Source organism: Marmota marmota, unplaced genomic scaffold (assembly GCF_001458135.2).
Source record: "Marmota marmota marmota unplaced genomic scaffold, marMar, whole genome shotgun sequence".
Lineage (NCBI taxonomy): Eukaryota > Metazoa > Chordata > Mammalia > Rodentia > Sciuridae > Marmota > Marmota marmota.
Genome location: NW_025999982.1, coordinates 5015926 through 5038583, shown reverse-complemented (window position 1 = coordinate 5038583; position 22658 = coordinate 5015926). Strand labels below are relative to the sequence as shown.

The 22658-nt window shown below is 39.4% G+C and overlaps 1 protein-coding gene across 9 annotated transcripts in view; it reads right to left on the bottom strand.

Annotated features, from left to right (window-relative positions):
- Positions 1 to 21077, bottom strand: part of CUNH6orf89 (chromosome unknown C6orf89 homolog) — a 52757-nt gene extending 31680 nt beyond the window's left edge. Inside the window, exons 1-5 of one of the 9 annotated variants that reach the window (XM_048805221.1) lie at positions 20902 to 21005; positions 17685 to 17720; positions 12871 to 12962; positions 7022 to 7229; positions 6383 to 6596 (exon numbers count right to left, since the gene is read on the bottom strand). In XM_048805221.1, coding sequence (XP_048661178.1) covers positions 6383 to 6596; positions 7022 to 7210 — 403 coding nt within the window. In that variant the 5' untranslated portion in view covers positions 7211 to 7229; positions 12871 to 12962; positions 17685 to 17720; positions 20902 to 21005. Of the gene's footprint in view, positions 1 to 6382; positions 6597 to 7021; positions 7230 to 10860; positions 10929 to 12870; positions 12963 to 17684; positions 17721 to 17890; positions 18668 to 20901 lie in introns of those variants that run through there. The other 8 variants (XM_048805220.1, XM_015487660.2, XM_015487663.2 and 5 more) reach the window with 8 other exon arrangements.
- Positions 21078 to 22658: the final 1581 nt, after the last annotated feature.

The following is a 22658-nucleotide window of genomic DNA, read 5'->3' as shown; positions in this document are numbered from 1 at the left end:
CGGCTCCCACTCCTGCTGTATCAAGGTACACAAGTTATTCGTCACCCCCCTGATTATTTTGCTGCAGCCGGACTGCGGCACAGCCGGACTGCGGCATGTCTGTTTTGTTCACTGCTCTGTCGAAAGCAGGGCCTGGCACACAGTAGGGTTTCTAGAAACGGAAGGGAGGGAGGCCACTCCTGACTTTTCAGAAACTTTAACAATAAGATTAAGTCCATGGAGAGGAAAATCAAATGAGCAGTGTGAATCCACAGAAACCTCAAAATAAGGATTAAATGCCACATGTGGTGGCACCAATTTATAATCCCAGCTACTTGGGAGGCTGGGGCAGGAAGATCACAACTTCAAGGACAGCCTGCTTACTTAATGAGACCATGTTAAAATAAAACAAAAAGGTCCTGGGTTCAATCCCCAGTATCAATTAAAATATATACATACATTAAATATATCCTCAGGATTTTTAATGCTAGATTTCTATTCTTTCTTTTTAAGTTATTTTTTAAATATTTTTTAGTTGTAGTTGGACACAATACCTTTATTTATTTATTGTTATGTGGTGCTGAGGATTGAACCCAGTGCCTCACATGTGCTAGGTGAGCATTCTACTTCTGAGCCACAACCCCAGCCCCTATGCTAGATTTCTTTTTTTTTAAATTTTTTTAGATGTTGATGAGCTTTTATTTTATTCATTTATTTTTATGTGGTGCTGAGAACTGAACCCAGAGCCTCTAGGCACTAGGCAAGTGCTCGACCACTGAGCCACAACCCCAGCCCCTAGATTTCTTATATTAGAAATATAACAAGGAGAGGGGTTGGGGCCGTAGCTCAGTGGTAGAGTGCCTGCCTCACACGTGTGAGGCACTGGGTTCAATCCTCAGCATCACACAAAAATAAATAAAGAAAGATATTTTAAAAATAAATATACCAAGGAGAGCTGGGGCTGGGGGCTCAATGGTAGAGCACTTGCCTACCACATGTGAGGCACTGGTTGGATCCTCAGCACCACATAACAATAAATAAATAAGACAAAGGCACTATTGTCCATCTACAATTAAAAAAAAAAAGAGAGAGAGAAATAAAAAGAAAAAGAAAAGCAATGTACCCAGGAAAAGCCTGTATGTCCATGGTAAAGTTCCCTGACTGACACTGGTATGTGCTCACTACTTGACCAAGCTACCCTTTAAGCTCGTGTTGCACAGGGCTTCTTCTAGTGAGGAAGGGGTGAAGCCTTGATAGTGCAGGTGGCCACGGCCAGCTCTGCATGGGAGGCATCACAGCTGGAGCCCACTTCATACATGAGAGGGATAGAGGCCCAAGGAATCATTTTGCCAATAGCTTTGCCTTCAGAAGCAACACATTTGAACCATTCCAAACCAGAGAATCCATCTATTTTCATGAGTTCTCATTTGTATGAGAATTTGTCTCCAAAGGTGAGACTTTAGGTAAGTTAGTTAATCTTGCCTGTTTCCAAATCTTTGAAGTGGCTAACTATCTTATATGATTGCTGTGAGGCTGAGAAATGAAAATAAAGTACATGGTACAGTGCCTGGTACTGCTTGTCAGAGCTGTTGATTTCACAGAAGGTAAGTTTATTTGCCAATAAAAGAGGAAGTTATTCCTTGAGGTCCAAGAATTTCATATTTGGATACTGGCCTGGACCTTCTATGTTCCTTAGTTCTAAGTCAATGAATAACCTACTATTCCCTCCATGATATTGCTGGACCCACTTCATCCTTCCTGGAAGGTCATGGATACATAGTATTCTTGCTGTGCAGTGCAGACACAGCATCTCACCGTATGTGAGGCTATCCAGGTCTCCTCAGCATAAATGGATGTTTTAATTTAAAATTGGCCAGAAAATGCCTGAAGTAAACAAAATAACTGGGCATATAACCTTGGAATTTGGCTTAGTGAGACCAGAGATGGGAGGTAAAGAGTGTTATAATGAGCAGAATGATAGAATAGTGTTAAGAAACTAGTGTTCAAGTGCTAGTTTGCCACTTTTTTTTTTTTTTTTAACCCTGGGGAGCTTTACCATTGAGCCACATACCCAGCCCTTTATATTTTTTTTATTTTTGAGACAGGGTCTCACTACTGCTTAAGGCCTCAATAAAGTGCTGAGGCTGGCCATGAACTTGAAATCCTCCTGCCTCAGTCTCCCAAGTATCTGGGATTATAGGTATATGACACCACACCCAGCTAGTTTGCCACATCACACCCGGCTAGTTTGCCACATTTAGATGGGTAAGCAAGTTCCTTCACCTCTCCTGGCCTCTTTTATAAAATAGGGGTATATACTAGACTAACTCTAAAGTTCCTTTTTTAACTCTCAGGCTCAATGATTTGAGTTGCAGACACAGCACAGTGGAACAGCACTTGCTTGCCTAGCACTCGCGAGGCCCTGGATGCAATCCCCAGTACCACCAATAAATACAAATTTTAAAAAGACTCAATGATTCAATGAAAATGATAAAAGTCAAGAGGATAATGGGCAGAATCAAAGGAGATATAAAAATTATGAGTCTGGGAGGAAAAAAAAGAACAAAGAATGTAAATATGAAGGGAAAACTATGGATTAATAAGAGAAAATATTAAGTCAAACATTATCCATAACAGTACAGACTGGGAGGATAAGCTGGGCTGAAAGCCTAGGAAAACACCAGTGCAGGAAACTTCTAACGGGTCAATAATTTAAAAGATCATTTATCATTGAATTGCAGTATTAGTCAGAAAGAACCCTGTTTCTTCAAGGACTTGAGAGCTGAGAGAGAAAGCATTTGGAGACTTGAAGAAGAAAGAACTTCCAAAATCACTGAAAACTAGACTCCTCAGTCATCCTGTACAGTTATGAACTACTCACATCAGAGGTTAAGAACCCAGATGGACGACAGGCTGCCTGGGTTCAAATCCTGGCTCCAAAACAATAGTCTTAGAATCTTGAGCAAATGACCTCATCTTACTGTGACTTCATCTGTAAAATGGGCATAAAACCTGAATCTACCTCATAAAGATGTTGTAAAGATTAAATGAGCCAACATATGGAAATACTGTTAAACTGGTGAGTACTAAATAACCAGCAGCTTCTTTACTTATTTTCTGCTGCTGAATGTATTGTTCCCATAACTCACTACAAAGTCACTTCCATCTTCCTCATCAAGAGGAAGGAGGAGGGTGGGATTTCCTACCCAAGGCCGAAACCTAGAAAGAGAACCCCACTTCTGTTGGCTTTTTGTTCCCTGGGTGGAGTCAGGAGGAAAACCCACCAGAGCTCAGGAGGAAACCTCTTACCATTGGTGGTCGTGCCTCTAGAACATCAAGTTGCCACTGTCGTTCCCAAGGTGCCACTGCAAGGAGCACCAGCTGACCCTGGGAGCATCAGACAAGCCGCACTTAAGGAAACAAAATGCTCACAGGGTTTCCTTGGGGAAATCTGCCAGAGCATTCTACTGCCTTTATTTCAAAGGTACTGCTAGCAGTCCTTAGCTGAAAACAGTTGTTGGTTGTTTTCCTTTTTTTTTTAGCCAGACTTTAAGAATCATAGTTTTACTTTTCCAGCCCTCTTAAAGGCCTAGAGGTTCCTACTTCTCACACCCAATTCTATTTACCCCTCATATCATTATGCTATCTTAACTTTCCTTCTAAATACCCTGCAAAACACTGTTGTGTTTACAACTTTGCAGAACTACCACACAGGAAAATATGGTGAGTCAGTATCTACACTTCTAAGTCAAGTCAGTACTTTTATAGAATCAACATTAATGAGCTAAAACCATATACTTCCATGGACTCACTGGATTTCAATCTGCAGGGCAAAATACTAATTTTAAGTGGGGGCTGGGGTTGTGACTCAGTGGTAGAGTGCTCGCCTAGCATGCATGAGGCACTGGGTTCAATCCTCGCACCACGCGTGAGGCCCTGGGTTTGATCCTCAGCACCACATAAAAATAAAATAGAGATATTGTGTCCACCTAAAACTAAAAAAAATAGATATATTTCTTTAAAATTTTAAATGGACCAAATAATTAGGATTTCTGACAAGACACTGAAGTTTCTTAAACTTTTAAACTATAATTTAGAGGAGGAGCAATCATTGTCCCTTGATCAATTCTCATTTTTTAGCTTGTCTATGAAGACTTTCTCTAATGAATCAGGAGAAAGAACCATCAGCCAGGCCCTGTTTACTTCATCCCACGTGCCAAAGAGCAGATACCTCTGCAGAGGCTGTGAGGGGAAGACCGTCAGCAAAGGAGAAGGATGTGTCTGGGCTAACTGACAAGGTCTCTGGTTCTTTTCTCCAGATGCCCTGGACCTTCCTGACAGAAATTAGAAACTTAATTTTTGAGTTATATTGATGACATTCAAAAATAATCTTCCCAATAAATATAAGAAAGTTATATCTAGAATTTAAAAACTAAATATGTGAGCTGTTGACTTAAAAGGAAAAAAACAAAAACCCAAGACACTTTTTTATCTTACAATGTTCCCTTCCTCTGGTTTGGTATTTTTTCAAAAATTTTTTTTTAGTTGTAGATGGACACAATACCTTTATTCATTTATCTATTTTTATGTGGTGCTGAGGATAGAACCCAATGCCTCACCCGAGCAAGGCAAGCACTCTAACCACTGAGGTACAGCGCCAGTGGCCCGCCCCTAATTTTGTATTTTTACTTATTTTTCATGGGCTAGGGATTGAATCCAGGGGCATTCTACTACTCAGCTACATTCCCAGTCCTTTTTTATTCTGAGTCAGGGTCTCACTAAGTTACTGAACTTGTGATCCTCAAACTTATGCTCCTCCTGTTTCAGCCTCCTGAGAAGCTGGGATAACAGGCATGTACCACCACACCTGGCTCCTTCCTCTGATTTTGATTAATTTTGGAAATCTTTTCATGACTTCCTCAAATGTACAAAAATAGCTTTCAAAGGAAACCCAATTCAAGTGATAATTTTTATGACTGATTAGGTTTTGGCTTAAAGAATGGCATTATAATTAGAAAGCTTGGCTTAAACTAATAATTTTTTTTTCCTGAAAACGTATTTCCTAAAAGTTATCCTAAATCCTACAGGTTTCAAAACAGTTACACACAAAAAAATTCTACATTTGTGATATCAATGTATACATTTCCTATATATCCAAATAATATAAAAAAACACAAAAAAGGAGAGAGGGGCTGAGGGTGTAGCTCACTAGTAGAGTGCTTGCCTGGTGTGCACAATGCTCTGGGCTTGAGCTTTGGTACTGAAAAAAATTCCCAAGATCCCTCTATTCTTTCTCAAAAAATAAATTTTAAGTCTTATCACATGTTCACTATTTCAAAAAGAAACCCTTCAAATGGTCCTGGCAGACTAGAAATTCCTACACTGTCATTGATGCACTGTTACTAAATTTAAGTGTTTCTTAAACTTGATGTGTATCAAAATTGATACATTCGGGGCTGGGGTTGTAGCTTAGTGATAGAGCACTTGCTTAGCATGTGTGAGGCACTGGGTTTGATTCTCAGCACCACATAAAAATAAACAAATAAAATAAAGGCATTCTGTCCATCTACAACTACAAAAAAATTTAAAAGAAAAAAACAAGCTGAACTCTGACACTTTCAGTAAATTAATAGTTTAAACATCCATTACAGATAGGGACCATAGGAGAGAAAGCAGGGGAAAAAAATTAGTCAAATCCTTCATAAACATTCATTCTCAAGATGTGTGTTCTAGTGAAAACACACCACATAGATGTGTTTCTCTGGCAAGTTTCTTAATTTCTCTGAGCCTCAGTTTATCCATCTGCAAAACAGAGATAACAAAACCCATCTGTTATGGTTTGCATGTGAGGTGTCCCCCAAAAGCTCACAGTGAGACAATGCAAGAGGGTTCAGAGGGGAACTGATCGGGTTATGAGAGCCTTAAACCAATCAGCAAATTAATCCCCAATAGGATTGACTGAGTGGTAACTAGTGGCAGGTGGGGTGTGGCTGGAGGACGTGAGGCATGGCTTTGGGGTATTTATTGGTATCCAAGGGGACATCTTTCTCTCCGATTCCTGGTCATCATGTGAGCTGATTCCCTCTGCCACACTCTCTGCCATGATGTTCTGCCCTTCGTGGAGCCCCAAGGAATGGAGTCTACTTTCTATGGATTTAGACCTCTGAAACTTGTGAGCCCTCATATAAACTTTTCCTTCCCTAAAATTGTTCTGGTCAGTTCTTTTAGTCACAGAAGTGAATAAACTGACTAAAACACCATCCTATAGAGTTTTAGTGGGGACTGAATTAAATAAGACAATATAGGAAAGATGTCACTCATTAGGTTTCAATAAATGTTACTTCCTTTCCCATCAAATACTGTCAGGAAAACTATCTCATAGGTAGTAGATGCAGCACTCTACCTGGAAAGGGTCTGTCTTCGTCACCCCCACGCAGAGAAACTCCCTTATTTTCTGGCATATATTTCTTGGTAATGGGCAAGGACATCAGCCGAATGTGATGGATGAGTGAGCGCCAGGTATGAGCGCCGGAAAGCACTGGTTCTGGTGCTAATGGGCTGAAAGGTTGAATCACAAAGTAGGCAGTGAGCATGATTAATCCCAGAGTTACAAGGACCTACAAGGAAAGATTAGAAAAAGATTAATAATTGTCCCAACAACAAAATACCTTAAGGCCAAGAAAAAACACAGCCCTTTTCTGATACTTCCAGAAGAATAAATCTGCTTTCATAAACAAGCCATTTACTTTCACTTCTGAAAGCATTTAAAGTTTGAGAACTAGGAGGACCCGAAGGCTCACCAAGTCCCTATCATACAATCAGAGGTTATATCTACCACTCAAAAACATACACAAATAATTTCATTATAAACATACAGTTTTCATCTGTGATGATGAACAACATAGTCAAATTTTCCAGTAACAAAACAACAAGAGCAAAGGCCAATTTATTCATAGAAAAATCAAGTTTCAAATGGTAGAATCAGTCAACAATATGTGGGACAATGTTGAAGAGTTTGTGCTCAAAGTGATTTTATTTTTACCTTATACACAGCTATAAGGAGAGGATACTGGGGTGGCCCCCTCTGAGGTTCATTCTTTTCCAGCAGCTGTCTGATAAATTTTTCGATTGCCTTCTCTGACATGCCACATTGATGGCCTGTCTGTCTCACCAAATCAACAGTCTCTGAAAGTTTGTCATAAATGCTGAGCTCATTAGCAGCAAGATCCATGTCTTCCAATACAAAATCCCTGAGAAATAGAAAATAAATGTAAAATAAAGGTGGCTTCATTAAAGTACTCCTCCTCAAGCCTACTTCCTTTAGAGCAGTGTTTCTTCACCCTCTGAGATAAAGGACCAGCTTTATGTTATTCCCAATCTACTATAGATACTCTTATTAAACATAGTAAGAAAGATGAGACAATGTCAAACTATTACATTTATTTGTTTGTTTAAGATGGGCTCTCATTATGTTTCCAGGATAATCTTGAATTCTTGGAATCAAGTGATCCTCCTGCCTCAGCCTCCCCAGTAGCTGGAAGTATACACATGCACCACTGCACCTGGCTTTTTGCAAGTTTTTCAATGTTATTCAACTGTGGGCTAGTAACATCCTACATAGCAGCATCTCTCTCAAACAATTTCACTAGCTTTCAAACACTTTACGGAGCACTGGTTTGGAGCATAATAAATCCCTAATGGGACCCTGAAGCACGATGACATCCAAAAAGATTTCTGAAACAAATCCCAGAAGATATCCTACTGGTCGTTTACCAAAATAAACATAAATGGAATACGGACAATGATGTTGATAAGTTATTTCTATACAATTCCACCAGGGCTGATCTTTAAGCAACACAAGAGGAGGAACTGATCTGAAAACCAAGCAAGGGTTTCAGACAACCAAAAACTATGGCATGGGAGCTGTTCACATCTTGCAGCTTCAGGCCTGTGGCATTCCATAAACAGGATTTTAGACAATATATGGCATTTCATTTGTACTTTACTTAAAAAATCTAAGGTTTTCACTAATTTCAAATTTTGATTTGTATTATTTCAAAGCCAAATTGTTCAGTGGCCACACAATAAATGGTAAAACCTCTCTGTACCATTTGAAAAGTGAAATCAGATACATGTTGTGTTTCACACACTTCGTTCCCAAAGTGCTTCTAACCTCAAAAAGCTCTGACATGACACACATGCATTCTTTCAGTAAGAAGATGCTGCCACCTGTAGGGTGGCTTCAGCAGACAAAAGGAGCCTTGAAATCTTACAACCGTGGACATGCATCAGGCATCCTGTGTTCTAGCTGAGTGCCTCAAAACAACTTTGCTTTTGCTTAAAGTGTTTTATTTTAATTTTTTTTGGAGTTGTATATGAAGAGAATGCCTTTATTTTATATATTTATTTTTATGTGGTAGTGAGGATTAAATCCAGTGCCTCACACATACTAGGCAAGCACTCTGCCACTGAACTTTGTGCCTCAGCACAAAGTTCTTTTTTTTTTTTTTTCCTCCAGACCATTTATGCCTTCATTTTAACATTTGGATAAAAGGCATTTTGGATGCTATTTAAAAATGTGTATCTTTGGCCAGGCATGCCGGCATGAGCCTGTAATCCCAGCTTCTCAGGAGGCTGAGGGAAGAGGATTGCAAATTTGAGGTCAGCCTAGACAATTTGCCTCAAAATAAAAAAATAAAAAGGGTTGGGAATGTAGCTTAGTGGAAAAGCATTTGCCTAGCATACATGAGGTCCTGGGTTCAATTCCAGGACCAAAAGAAGAAAGAGTGTATCTTCAACAAATGGTGCTGGAACCACTGGACAGCTACATGTAAAAGAATGAAATTAGATCCGTCTTTATACTATAAACAAAAATTAACTCAAAATGGATCAAAGTCCTAAATTCATAAGCCAAAACTATAAAACTCCGAGAAGAAAACATAGGGGAAACACTTCATGATATTGAATTAGATGTTGGTTTCTTAGGTATGACACCAAAAGCATACTAAGCAGCAAAAGAAAAAATAAGGGGCTGGGGATGTGGCTCAAGCGGTAGCTGGGTTCGATTCTCAGCACCAAATTCAAATAAGATAAAGATGTTGTGTCCACTGAAAACTAAAAAATAAACATTAAAAAAACTCTATCTCTCTTTAAAAAAAGAAAAAATAAAAATAAACTGGATTTCAACAAAAAATTAAAAATGTCTATGCTGCAAATGATAACATCATAGAAATGAAACGGGGCTCGGGTATAGCTCAGTGCTTAACAAGTGCTTAGTATGTGTGAGGCCTTGGGTTCAATCTCCAGCACCATCAAAAGAAAAGAAAAAGAAGAAAGTTAAAGACAACCACATATTGGAAAAAAGTATTTGTAAATCGTGTATCCGATAAGGGGGTTGTATCCAGAATACGTAAGAATCCTTAAAAATCAATAATAAAAAGACAAAAAAACATAAGCAAAAGAATAGTCAAAAAACAGCAGTTTCTCCTAAAAAGATGTACAAATGGCAAATAAGTACATGAAGAAATGTTCAACATCTTTAATCATCAGAGAAATGCAGATTGAGCTGGAAGTGTGGGTCAGTGGTAAAGTACTTGCCTAGCACACACAGAGTCTGGGGTTCCATTCCCAGCACTGAAAAAAGAAAAGAAAAAGAAAAAAACCCACAGAGAAATGCAGACCAAAATCATAATGGGATACCACCTCAGGATGGCTATGATAAAAAAAATCAGCTAAGTGTTGGTGAGGACATGGAGCAACAGGAACTTGCATGCAAGGCTAGATTACATGCCTGTTAGTCTATCATTAGTACAGCAATTCGGATTTAACTGGTATGGGCAGGTATGAGCATTTATTAAAGCTCTTTAATGTGCAGGCCAAGTTAAGACCTAAACCAAACGTTTAAAGGCATAAAGGGGACCAAACAGAATGGGTCTTTGAGAGGTGCTCTGCTGGAACAGGAGATACACTGATGGGTGCTGAGCTGTGACATTTCAGGCCTCCCTTTCTCTCTTGGAGCAACATGATTGTTGTTCTCTATCTTACAGATAATGACACCTTACTGAAAGAATACATGTGTACCATGTCAGTGCTTTTTCAGATTTCTGGTATGAAATATGTGAAGTGAGTGGACAGTACACTGTTGTAGAAATGTAAAACAATATAGCTGCTACAGAAAACAGTTGGAATTTCTCAAAAAGTTAAACACAGAATTAACATATGACCCAGCCATTCTACTCCTAGGTATACACCTGAAGAAACTGAAATATGCCCACATAAACTTGTACATGTGTGGGGCTGGGGATGTGGTTCAGGGGTAGAGCACTTGCCTGGCCTGGATTCAATCCCCAGCACCACCAAAACCAAAAAAAAAAAAAGAAAACTGGACACAGTGGCACATGTCTATAATCCACACACACATGTATAATCCCAGAAATTCAGAAAAGGCAAAGGCAGGAGAATGGCAAGTTTGAGGCCAGCCTCAGCAACTTAGTGAGATAACATTTGGATAAAAATAAAATGATAATGACAGGGGCTGAAGTTGTGGCTCAGCGGTAGAGCGTTCACCTAGCACGTGCGAGGCCCTGGGTTCGATCCTCAGCACCACATTTAAAAAAATAAATAAATAAATAAATAATAAAGGTATAAAAATTTTTAAAAATGATAATGAAAATAATAATAATAATAATAATAGGTCTGGGGATGAAGCTCAGTGGTAAAGTATCCCTGGATTAAATCCCCAGTACCACATACACACACAAAAAAAAATATTGCATGAATAGCAGCATTATTTCTAAAACAAAAGCAACCTAATGTCAATGAATGGATAAACAAAATGTGATTAAGTGGGCTGGGGCTGTAGCTCAGTGGCATAGTACTTACCTGGCATGCATGAGGCACTGGGTTCGATCCTCAGCACCACATAAGAAAAATTAAAATAAACAAATGAGGGGCTGGGGATGTGGCTCAGGCGGTAGCGAGCTCGCCTGGCATGCGTGCAGCCCGGGTTCGATCCTCAGCACCACATACAAAGATGCTGTATCCGCCGAAAACTAAAAAAATAAATATTAAAAAATTCTCTCTCTCTCTTTAAAAAAAATAAGTAAAATAAAATAAACAAATGAAATAAAGGCATTCTGTCCATCTACAACTACCAAAAAAAAAAGGATTAAGTACCAATGTATGCAACACCATGGATGAAAGTTAAAAACAGTATGCTAAGTGAAAGAATACAGTCACAAAAGACCATTTATTGTACAACTACATTTATATAGAAAATAAAAAATAGGCAATCAATATAGAGAGAAACAGATTAATAAACCAGGCGTGGTGGCGCATGCCTGTAATCCCTGTGGCTTTGGAAGCTGAGGCAGGAATATCTCAGAGTTCAAAGCCAGCCTCAGCAACATGAGGCACTAAGCAACTCAGTGAGACCCTGTTTCTAAATAAAATACAAAATAGTGCTGGGGATGTGGCTCAGTGGCCAAGTGCCCCTCAGTTCAATCCCTGGTACCCCCCAAAAAGATTAATAAATAGTTGCCTAGGGGAAAATAGTAGAGAGAATGGGGAATGACTGGTAATAGGCACAGGGTTTCTTTCCAGAGTTACAAAAATGTTTCTAAACTTAAACTGCATTGATGACTACACAACTTTCTGTATATATTAAAAGTCACTGAATTATACATTTCAAATGGGTGAATTTTGTGACATATAAATTATATCTCAAAAAAGATGCCTTAAAAATGTGTACTTATAGAATTTGAATCTATCCCTATTGCAACATTTATAACACTACTATTTTCCTATGTTCTACCCCACCCATTGTCCAGCTACTAGATTCTAAGGTCTATGAAAGCAGGAAATAGCTCATGGATCCTAACTATGGTAATTGTCTGGAATAAAAAAGGTATTTGCATATACTTGTTGATAAAGATAACAAAAAAATGGGTAGACGATGGTGAAACTACTGCCAAGGATTTAGAAATCCATCTATTAAGAGTTTTTTTTTCCCCAATAGAAAGTCTCTTAATGCATATGCTTAACAACTGTCAATTGCAACTGCTAACTATTTTGTTAGATAATCACTTCAGGTTCCAATATCTTGATTTCGAGGTTGGGGGAGTAACTTATCTGAGACCATCCAGTTAGCTGTCACCTGAGCTGCAATAGGACCTCACATTCTTTTCATTAAGCTATTCTGGATTAGCAGTCAGAAGGGATGGCAAAGCATTAAGAGTCATACCAACACCAACACCAATCAAAACACCCCAGAAATTAATATATATCCAATTAGTAAGTCAGGAGAAGATCTCTGGGAGATGAGATTATAGTTGATTTTTTTGGGTGCTTTTTCATATTTTCTAAACTTCCTGTATTAATTTTATAACCAAAAAAAATACCACAGCTACTCTTAAAGAACATCACTGGGCACAAAGTGAGTCAGAGATTGACAACAGATAATTGTGGGGCTATATGTTGCTACAAAGATTCCCGCAAAAAGAGTAAAGTGATAAATCATTACAGTATTTTTCACATCTTGGTTTTGTGACCAGTGATCCCAGAGGCAACATTTTTGTTGTTGTTGTTGTTCAAACTGGGGACTTCTTCCCCCCCCCGCCCCCCCGCCAGTGCTAGGGATTGAACTCAGAATATCACATACCCTAAGCAAGTGCTTCACCATTGAGTCATACCTCTATCATCAAACTGGAGACATTTCTGACTGTCATCCAGAAGGATGCTATTGGCATTTTGTAGGATGTGATGTTAACTGAACAACAAAATCTTTTTGTCTCTTTTATTAAAAAAAAAAAACAACACCACAAAATCATGGCTAAGCATCAAGCATGAGAGGACTGAATGAAATCAGCTGAGGCTTAATGGAAGTCCATTTACCTCCAGAAAGAAGGTCCAACTCTGGCAGAAGTAAGCTTTGCCACAGAGGGAAGTTCAGAAGAGTGAGCTTGATTCTTAACAGTGGCTTAAACCTGAAAGGGCAAGGCATGATCACTAGTGGAGTTACGAATTCAAGGTATCACGCATCATCCTGGACACACAGTAGTTCTGCCTAAATTGTGGGGAATCCACTTCAAGACCCCCAATGGATGCCTAAAACCATGGATAGTACCAAACCTTATATATACCATGTTTTTCCCTATGATAACGTTCAACTTACAAATCAAGCACAGTAAGATATTAACAATAATAACTAATATTAAAATAGAACAATTATAACAAAAAAACTGTGATAAAAGTTACACGAATGTGTTCTTTCTCAAAACATCTTATTGGATTATTCTCACCCTTCTGGTGATGATGTGAATGATACATGTCTACATGATGAGATTAAGTGAGAATGAACACAGGCACTGTAACATAGCATTAGGCTACTATATAAGCTGCTTGATCACAAGCATTGCCATACTGCAACAATCTGATAACCTACATGGTTACCAAGTAACCAATGGGCAAGTGGTAGGTGACAGGTAGCATGTGCAGAGTAGATATACTAAACAAGAGATGACTGACACTCTGGCTAAGACAGCACTTAACAGCACACAATTTAAAACATAAATTTTTTTATTTCTGAATTTTTCCACTTAATATTTTCAGATCACAAGTAATTGAACTTGCCGGAACAGGGACTATTATACTGAACTGCCAGTTTCTCCATTAGTAGGACTCAGGCACAGAAGCTTTTAAGCCTCTTCCTCACTGATTAATGGTACAGTACTGTTTTAGAACAGTAGTTTTCAACTAGGAGTGATTCTGTTCATCAGCGGACATTGGGTGATGTCTGGAAATATTCTGTCAACACTGGAGGAGTGGTATCCAGTGGATAAAGACTAAACATCATACAATGCACAGGAAAGTCACCCCTAACCCTCACCCAACAAAAAGCTGTCCTGCTGAAAATGTTAAAAAAAGCTGAGGTTGAAAAATCTTGCTTTCAAGAGAGGCCTGTGAAGGTCTGGTGATGCAGCTCAGTAGGAGAGCATTTGCCTAGCATGCAAGAGGCCCTGGGTTTAATTCCCAGTACCTCAAAAACAAAATAAAACAAATAAACAAAAAACAAAGAGGCCTGTGGGAGGTAAGCCAGAGAGCTGCTTCACTTCTAAAGGAGTATTTCAGGAATAGGAGGGAAACAATGAACATTTCAATGAGATGTCCTACTCAATTCCTTCTGGTTTCGTCTATGAAGAAACAGGGTAGGGGCAAATCTAACAGAATTACTTGTCAGGAACTTTGGAAGCCTCGTGGATAGAGACATCTAGTGTCTGGGAAGGACCAGTGGATATTTTCTCTGGTCAACTGCCCAGGGACAATGTGAATCTTTATCCTGCTCTGCGGTGGCCCAAACAGCACCTGAGATGGGTGTGACCAGCCAAGATGTCAATCAACCAGCTGACTGCAAAACTGCAGGAAGGAAGACTCTGCCCTTGAAACCTTATTCCTGCCTTTGATGTACCCCCTTATATAAACAACCGGAGCCTTTTTTTTTTTTTTGGTCTAGTTCCAGAACCTATGTGCAGTAGATCTATCAGGGGCTTCACCTTTTGTAAATATATTTCTGAGTATTTGTGTTTTGTTATTCACTAATTATTTGAGATTTTAAGTTTTAGGGTGGCTTAGGCTTCCTCCTAGGCAGGAAGAAGAACCCTCAGTGAGATGCTGGCAGACAATCCCCCAACAATAACTCATAGAACTTACTGATTAAAAAAAAGTGTATTTAAAGCAGAAATCAGATTAGGAGATCAAATTTCACCTTTGCACTGTTTAATAGAGAATAAATACTTCTATTGATACGATTAATATGTCTGGAACATTGATATGACATTACCCTGGAGGTTCTCAATTTTTTGGACAGCTATGCCAGCTAGGCAACTCTCAGTTACAGTACTGACTCATTCTTTAAAGCACAGAAGGGGAAACACTACAGTTCAGAAAGTTTTAAAGCTCATATAAATATACCCCAATCTTCAACAATCTACTCTCATAACCAGAGTAACAGTAAATGATCTTTTCACCTACTTGGTTCTTTAGTATCCTACTAACTACACAGCATTGTGAGCATTCTTTAGTGTTATGAATATATTCCATTCTATTTTTCTCATGCTTTCCATTAATTGAAGATATAGTCTAAGGAACAAATATGTTCCTTGGATTTAAATAAAAACTATTAAGAAAAATCCACTATATTTAGAGGAAAACTAATTGATACAATTTTTAAATGATTAATATGATTTAAAAGAGTAATAATTTAAAACAGTACTGAGTGCTTAAAATTTACAATCAAGGTACATTGTGAGTGGGAATGTAAACTGGTACAGCTACTCTGGAAAATAGTATGGAAGTTCCTTAAAAAATTAAAAATAGAGGGCTGGGGATATAGATCAGTTGGTAGAATGCTTGCCTCACATGCACAAGGCCGTAGGTTCAATCCCCAGCACCCCCTCACTCCCCAAAAATTAAAATTAGAACTACTATATGATCTAGCAAACCAACTGGTAGGTACACATCCAAAGGAAATAAAATCTAGATCTCTGGATATATATACCCCATATTCACTGCAGCATTATTCACACTGGCCAAGACTGGAAGCAACCTAAATGTCCACTGATGGATTAATGAATAAAGAAAATGTGGTATGTAAATACATGAAATATTATTTAGCCTTTTTTAATATTTATTTTTTTGTTGTAGCTGGACACAATACCTTTATTTTATTTATTTTTATGTGGTGCTGAGTATCGAACCCAGGGCCTCATACTTGGTAGGCGAGTGCTCTACCACTGAGCCTCAACCCCAGCTCTATTATTTAGCCTTTTAAAAGAAAGAAACGTGGCCATTTGTGACAGCATGAATGAACCTGGAAGATACTGTTTAGTGAAATAAACTAGGCACAGAAAAACAAATACAATATAATATTGATTAATAAGTAATTAATACAACTTATATAATTAATCTAACATGTTTAAACACAGAACCAGAGGGGCACAGTGATTTCCAGGGCTGGAGACAGGAGAAACTGAAGATAACAAAGTTTTAGTTATACAAGGAGAATTAGTTCTAGAGACATTGTACAGCACAGAGTTCAAGTTAACAATATTGTACTCTTATGCTAACAAGGTAAATCTTAAATGGTTTTAATCATAATAATAAATAAGGAGGCAGGAGAAAACTTTTGCAGGTGAATACTCAGGTTGATGGTACAAACCATGGTGATAGTTTCACTGGTGTATATTTTTCTCCAAACTCATAAAAGTTAGATACATTAAGTATATACAGCTTTTTGTATGTCAATTTTATCTCAATAACATAGTTGAACATTTTTTAAAAATATGATCCAAAGAAATTCTACTTTCTTAACATTTCAATCTAATGGCCCCCTTTGGGGATACCTCGGCTCAGTGAGACTTAAAGAGTTAATTAAGTTCTTTCACTTGTTCTTTTTCTTTCTTCCTCTTTTCTTTCCCCAATACTAGGGACTGAACTCAGGGGTTCTCTACCACTGACCAATATCCCCAGTTCTTTTTATTTTGTGGCAGGGTCTTGCTAAGTTGCCCAGCATGGCCTTGAACTTGTGATCCTCCTATTTCAGTCTCCCAAGTCACTGAGATTGCAGTCCTGCCTCATTGCACCCTTTTTTTTTTGCAATACCAGCAATTGAACCCAGGACCTCATGTATGTTAGGCCACTGCTCTACCACTGAGCAACATCCACAGTCCTAGTTCTTTCTTAACTTTGAAAATATGTCCCTTCCTGATTCAGAGAGAAAACAGCCTTCACATGAACTCATCCTCAATTCTGTATTTCTTTCCAAACTTTTTACTTTGAACATTTCAACCTTCCAGAAAAACAGAAATATTAAAATGAACATCTTTCTTTCAGTTACATTTATCAGTTTGTAACATTTGTCTATATCTGTTTTTTCTGTTTTTAACCAGAATTATTTAAAAGTTAATTGTTAACACATTATGAAATCAGTTCTATATATTTCAGCATGCATCTCCTACTAAGGATATTATTCTATATAACCACTGGCATTATTATACCATACCCAATAAAATTAATAAATTCTCTAATATTACCTAGTATTCTACCTATAGTCATATCCTCCCATTGCCTCCCCTACCCCTCAGACAAAGACCTTATAGCTTTTTCTTTTTATACCAGGGATTGAACCCAGGGGCACTTTACCCTTGAGCCACATCCCCAGCCCATTTTATATTTTATTTGAAGACAGTATCTTGCTGAGTTGCTTAGGGCCTCACTAAGAGGCTGGCTTTGAACTTGTGATCCTCCTGCCTGAGCCACTGAGATTACAGGCACGTACCACCATGTCCAGGCCCCCATCCTTTTTAAATTTTTTATTTAAATATTTTTTTAGCTGTAGATGGACACAATACTTTTATTTTGTTTATTTTTATGTGGTGCCAGGGATTGAACCCAGTGCCTCACACATGCTAGGCAAGCGCTCTACCATTGAGCCATAACCCCAGTCCCTAATTTTTTTGTTTTGAGACCAGCTCTAAGTTACTTAGAACCTAAGTAAATTGCTGAAGCTGGTTTTTAATTTGCAATCCTCCTGCCTCAGCCTTCCAAGTTTCTGAGATTATAGGCATATATTATCTTACCAGCAACCTTATAGCTTTTTAAAAAATCTAAGATCCAGGGGCTGAAGGTGTAGCTCAGTGGTAGAGCATTACCTAACATGTAAAAGGCTCTGGGTTTGATTCCCAGCACTGCAAAAAAAAAAAAAAAATCAATCCAAGATCCAACCAATAATCACATATATCATCTGGCTGTTGTGTCTGATGTACTTAATCTATAGTAAATTCTGAGAATTATTATTATTTGGTCCTTTATGTCATTGACATATTTGAGGCAGAAGCTGCCACGTTTTTAAACTTACCTCCACCTGCTCCCTTCCTCGCTTTTCCAGTTTCTAGTACTTAAAAAAAAAAAATCCTTCCCCTCTAGAATTCCAGTACTCTCAGTACTTTCTCTCACCACAGATAAGCTCCTTGGGGCATAAGGGACACTTTATTTATTTCTTCTTCCTCAAGTCTGTTTGTTCATTAACCTGCTGAAATCACATTTCTGCCTGCCTCACTCTACTGATCCTGCTCTAAGGTTGCTAGTGGCTTTCTAAATGTCAAGTCTAAAGGACATTTATGCAACCTCTCTGCAGCAGCTGTTATGGCTACCCATTTTCTTCCTCACATGTTCTAAAATCTTGGCATAACTCTTGTTCTCTGGCTGAGACTGGCCAGGACACCACAGTTGTCCTTGACCTTCATCTTATTGCCTCCACAGCTTCAACCACCGGCTATTAATGATTTCCAAATCTCTTTTCCAATCCAGAACTCTCTCCACAGTTCAAGACCCACTCATTTATTTAACTACCTACCAGCCATCCTGACCCAAATTCCCATAGTTTCCTATATGTAATGTGTCCATAATATTTCCCCTTCAACACTTTCTTCCCACTATCTTCCTTTCCTTAATAGAAAAACCAGCCTTTCAAATTAAAAAAATTATCCTCTTTATACCTCATTCTCACCAAACTATCATTAATTCCTCTTGATTCAACCCCCTGTATAATTTCATATCATCACCTTTTCTCTAGCTCCACATTAATGGCACAGGCCAGGCCCTCAATACCTTTTCTATGGACATCATAAAAACGATGTTAATTTCTTTTTTTTTAACATTTTTTTTTTAGTTGTAGATGGACATCTTTATTTTATTTTTATTTATTTTTATATGGTGCCGAGGATCGACCCAGTGCCTCACATGTGCCAGGCAAGCACTCTACCACTGAGCCACAGCCCCAGACCAAAACCATGTTAATTTCTATATTTCCAGTTCTCTTTTCCAGTCTATGCTCTCTCCTGTGCACGTTCTTTCCTTGAAACACATACTGGCTCATGTCAAACACCTTCCAGAGTCCTTATCAGGCACAGTTTAGCATGGTGGTTAAGGACACAGGCACTGAAGTTGGAAAATAAAAACTGGATGCAAATGCTAGGTTTTTCCACCTACTGTATATCCTCTTTAAGCCTTAGAGCTTTCATTTATAAAACGGGGATAATTATGTCTACCCCACAATGTTAAGACTACAAATGATATAAGTAAAACATCTGTTCCAGACAAACTCAGTAATAATTGTTTTAAGATGAAGTCCAAATTACTCACAATACCCCTTTATGATCTGGTCACTGTCTACCTGCCGAGTCTCATTTCTGCTAACCCTTCCTCATATACTACACTACTGTGCTATTTCACATCTTTTTGCTTTTATAAAGTTTTTTCTGCCTTAAAAACCAAGCCCCCAGTGCTTTGTCCAATAAGTGAACTCCAAGACTCCAACATTAATTTTGCCCTTTGATCCTTATGCAACTGTCACTTTGTATTACATCTATTTCCCTGTCTACCTCCTACACTAAATTGTGAGTTTCTTGAAAGCAGTACTAAATGGGAGAAAACAACTACACAAAAACACTAAGAATGGACACTAAAATTCACCTCAGACATTGGAACCTCATTATTGTTGAGCAAATTTATGGAAAGGACCTAAAGAAAGCATTCTGTTCCCAAACTAACCAAATGTAACTAACAGGTTTTTTTTGTTTGTTTGTTTGTTTTTTAATTCTTTTTTCCTTTTCTTCTTCTTGTAATGCATCAGCCTGACAAGGGTTTAAGTGAGCAGATTAGGAACCTTAGACCTCGTTTTTGTTTCACAGTAGTTGTAAAGGAACAGGAATTCAAACTGGATCTTGAAAAGTTTTAGTTTAAGGCAGAAAAAGCTTAATAGGGTCTCTTTCTGCTTTTTGGTATGCATGTTGGGCTATGTGAACTTTCAGTCAAAACTACAAAGTGGCAAAATTGAACTTGTTGTTTTTTTTTTTTTGTCTGTTTGTTTTTGTACCAGGGATTGAACCCAGGGGCACTTAACCTCTGAGCCACATCCACAGCCCTCTTTAGTTTTTCATTTTGAGACAAGTCTCCTTAAATTGCTGAGGCTGGCTCTGAGCTTGCAATCCTCCTGCCTCCAGAATTTCTGGGATTACAGGTGTGCTCCACCACACCTGGTGAACTTGTTTTTTTTGTTGTTGTTGTTGTTTTTTAAGGCATGTTGTTCTTTAAAGGGAAGCTAAGAACTCAAATTCAAATAAATGATTCTATTAAGGGAGAGAGGTCTAGAAAATTCCTCCATGGGAACTACCAAATGAGCAATCGCAAAGATCCGAATACTAAGAACATGGGAGTAGTCTCTATTATAAAGGTGACTGATGACTACTTTCAAAGAAACATTCTCAAATACCATGCCCACGTGGGCTCTTAGCCCCGAGTAACTGTGGCCTTGCGGGTTAAGTCTTAAAATACTATGACACTTAATTTCCTCATACTAGGAAGTGATCACAAACACCTGGGTTACTCGTGTCAATGCTCCAACACATATTCCTTGGTAAAATCCAACATGCCAGACTTATCACATAACAAGTCCACATTTTTTTTTAAATATTTTCCCCGTAGCAACTATTAGGAAAAGACGTTTCGGGGAGCGGGGGATCTGCTTTCACTATACTGTATTTATGAAAACAAGAAATCCGTCAAAAGGGCAGTAGACTCTGGACTCGGCTGGCACCACTCATCTTGGGCACTCTGACGCCTGCGAAGAGCTCAAACGGGGTCACCCTCGTTTCTCCTCGGCGGGGTCAAGGAAAGAGCCGTCTTAAGCGAGTCAACCCTGGGGGGACTGTCCGGGAAAGCTGTCAGTCAGCAAAACGCGACTCAAAAGAAAAGGGGCCGACACTGGGGTGAAAGGTGGCAGCAGCGGCGCGGGAGGAGCTGCGCGAGGATGTCACAGACCCGCACGGCGGCCTCCCCCCCTCCCGGCCTCGGGCCCCAGCGACTCACATGCGGGCCCTCGCCCCCTCGGGCTCCTCCCGCCTCGGGGACATCAGCCGCCGGGCATGGAGGTTGGGCCAATTTCCTGCTTCCGGGAGCACAACCCGGAAGCAACAGCCACACCACAAGCGAGGTCGCACGCTCTAGGGTAGCTTCTCCTTCCCGCCCTGTGCTTCCGCCAAGAACGGAACGCAGGACGCCGCGGGAACTCTCGCGATATCTGGCGAGCATAGGTTCTGGCTCCCCCTGGCGTCCCTCTTGCTGCGTGGCTCTTTGAGTCTTCTGTATTCCTGGCCAGCGTCTGTCTCCCACGTGGACTGACAGCAAGCTTCATAGCAAAACTATCCATTCAACAGTCATTTACTGAGTTCCCTAACTGCGTTCCAGGCAGTGTGATAGGCATTGAGGGATGGGAGCAGGAGGGAGAAGCGCAGCCCTTTCTCAAATTTACACTTGGCCCACTCATTTGTATTTATTGAGAGCTTTCTCCGTGCCAGACATGACTGAGCGCTCTACATGGGCAAAACCGCTTCAACAACCCTATAACATAAATAGCCCCATAACGTTTATGCTCATGCAAACCAAACACGCTTAGGGAGAGGTTAACTAGCTGGAGAATGAGCTCACATATAAGGAGTGGTGGGCTCAGCATTTAATCCCAGACTCCTTATCCTGTCCAACTGCATGGCCACAGCTCTTAATTGCTTTCTACAGGAGATATGCAAACAAGATTCTACTGGATTCAGACTAAATGCTGCAGCTACAAAGGCAGTGTGTGATGTGATGCAGGGGTAGGGAAACCAATGAACCAATACAGACCCCAAAATAGAGCCTCACATGTAAATTATACACATTACCTACTGTTGTAGGGACAAACGAGGCAAGGCACCAAAGACAGCAGGAAATAGTTTTATTTGGCTGTAGCCAGGTTCAGAGGGTATAGCCTTTGCTGTAATCAATCAATCCCCTGAACCCCGAGTTCAGGGAGTTTCAGAGTTTTATACCCAGCATGTAAGGGGAGGGGCGCAGAAGTTCACAGTCTGCAGAAGTTCACATAAAAACAGCTTTTTCTTTCACTGTTCTGGGCAAGTTAACTCTTTAAGGACAACACCTGAGAAGGGGAGAGCTTCTTCTCCCCTTTCTTTCCTCCGGCTGCCAGCTGTTACCATGGAGCCCAGTTGTAACTTATCTTAAAAATGTAGACATCTCTGTGAAGCCCCAGCTCAAGGCCAGAGGCCTTGTTTGCACATTTCTTCAAAGTACTATACTTGATATGTTTGTGAAAACTAGTAAGGGGGTGTCCAGCACCTGGAGTGATGGAATCTTCTCGGCCAGTGGCCAAGTAAACAGGGTGACATGAAAATAGGAAGTTTATCTACATTGGACTCTTTCGCAGAGACTCTTTTGCTGACAGTCCCAAAATCAGCCATGGTGAAGAGGGCTTTTCTGTGGAGAAAGGGGATGCCCACTTCACCTACCACCCAGCAATTCTACAAGGTATCTACCCCCCCCCAAAAAAAATCATATACAAGTATCCCAAGACACATATAAGAATATTCGTAGTAGCAGTATTATTTGTTAGAGGTACAATCAGGAAGCCTACAACAGAATATTACACTGCACAAAAAAATGAAAAATGGTCATTGCATACAATTGCATGGATACATCTCCCCAGCATAAGATTAAGCAAAAGAAGGCAGATTAAAAAAATGTATATTTTATTACTATTTATACAAAATTCAATCGATGATATTAGAAGGCAGAAA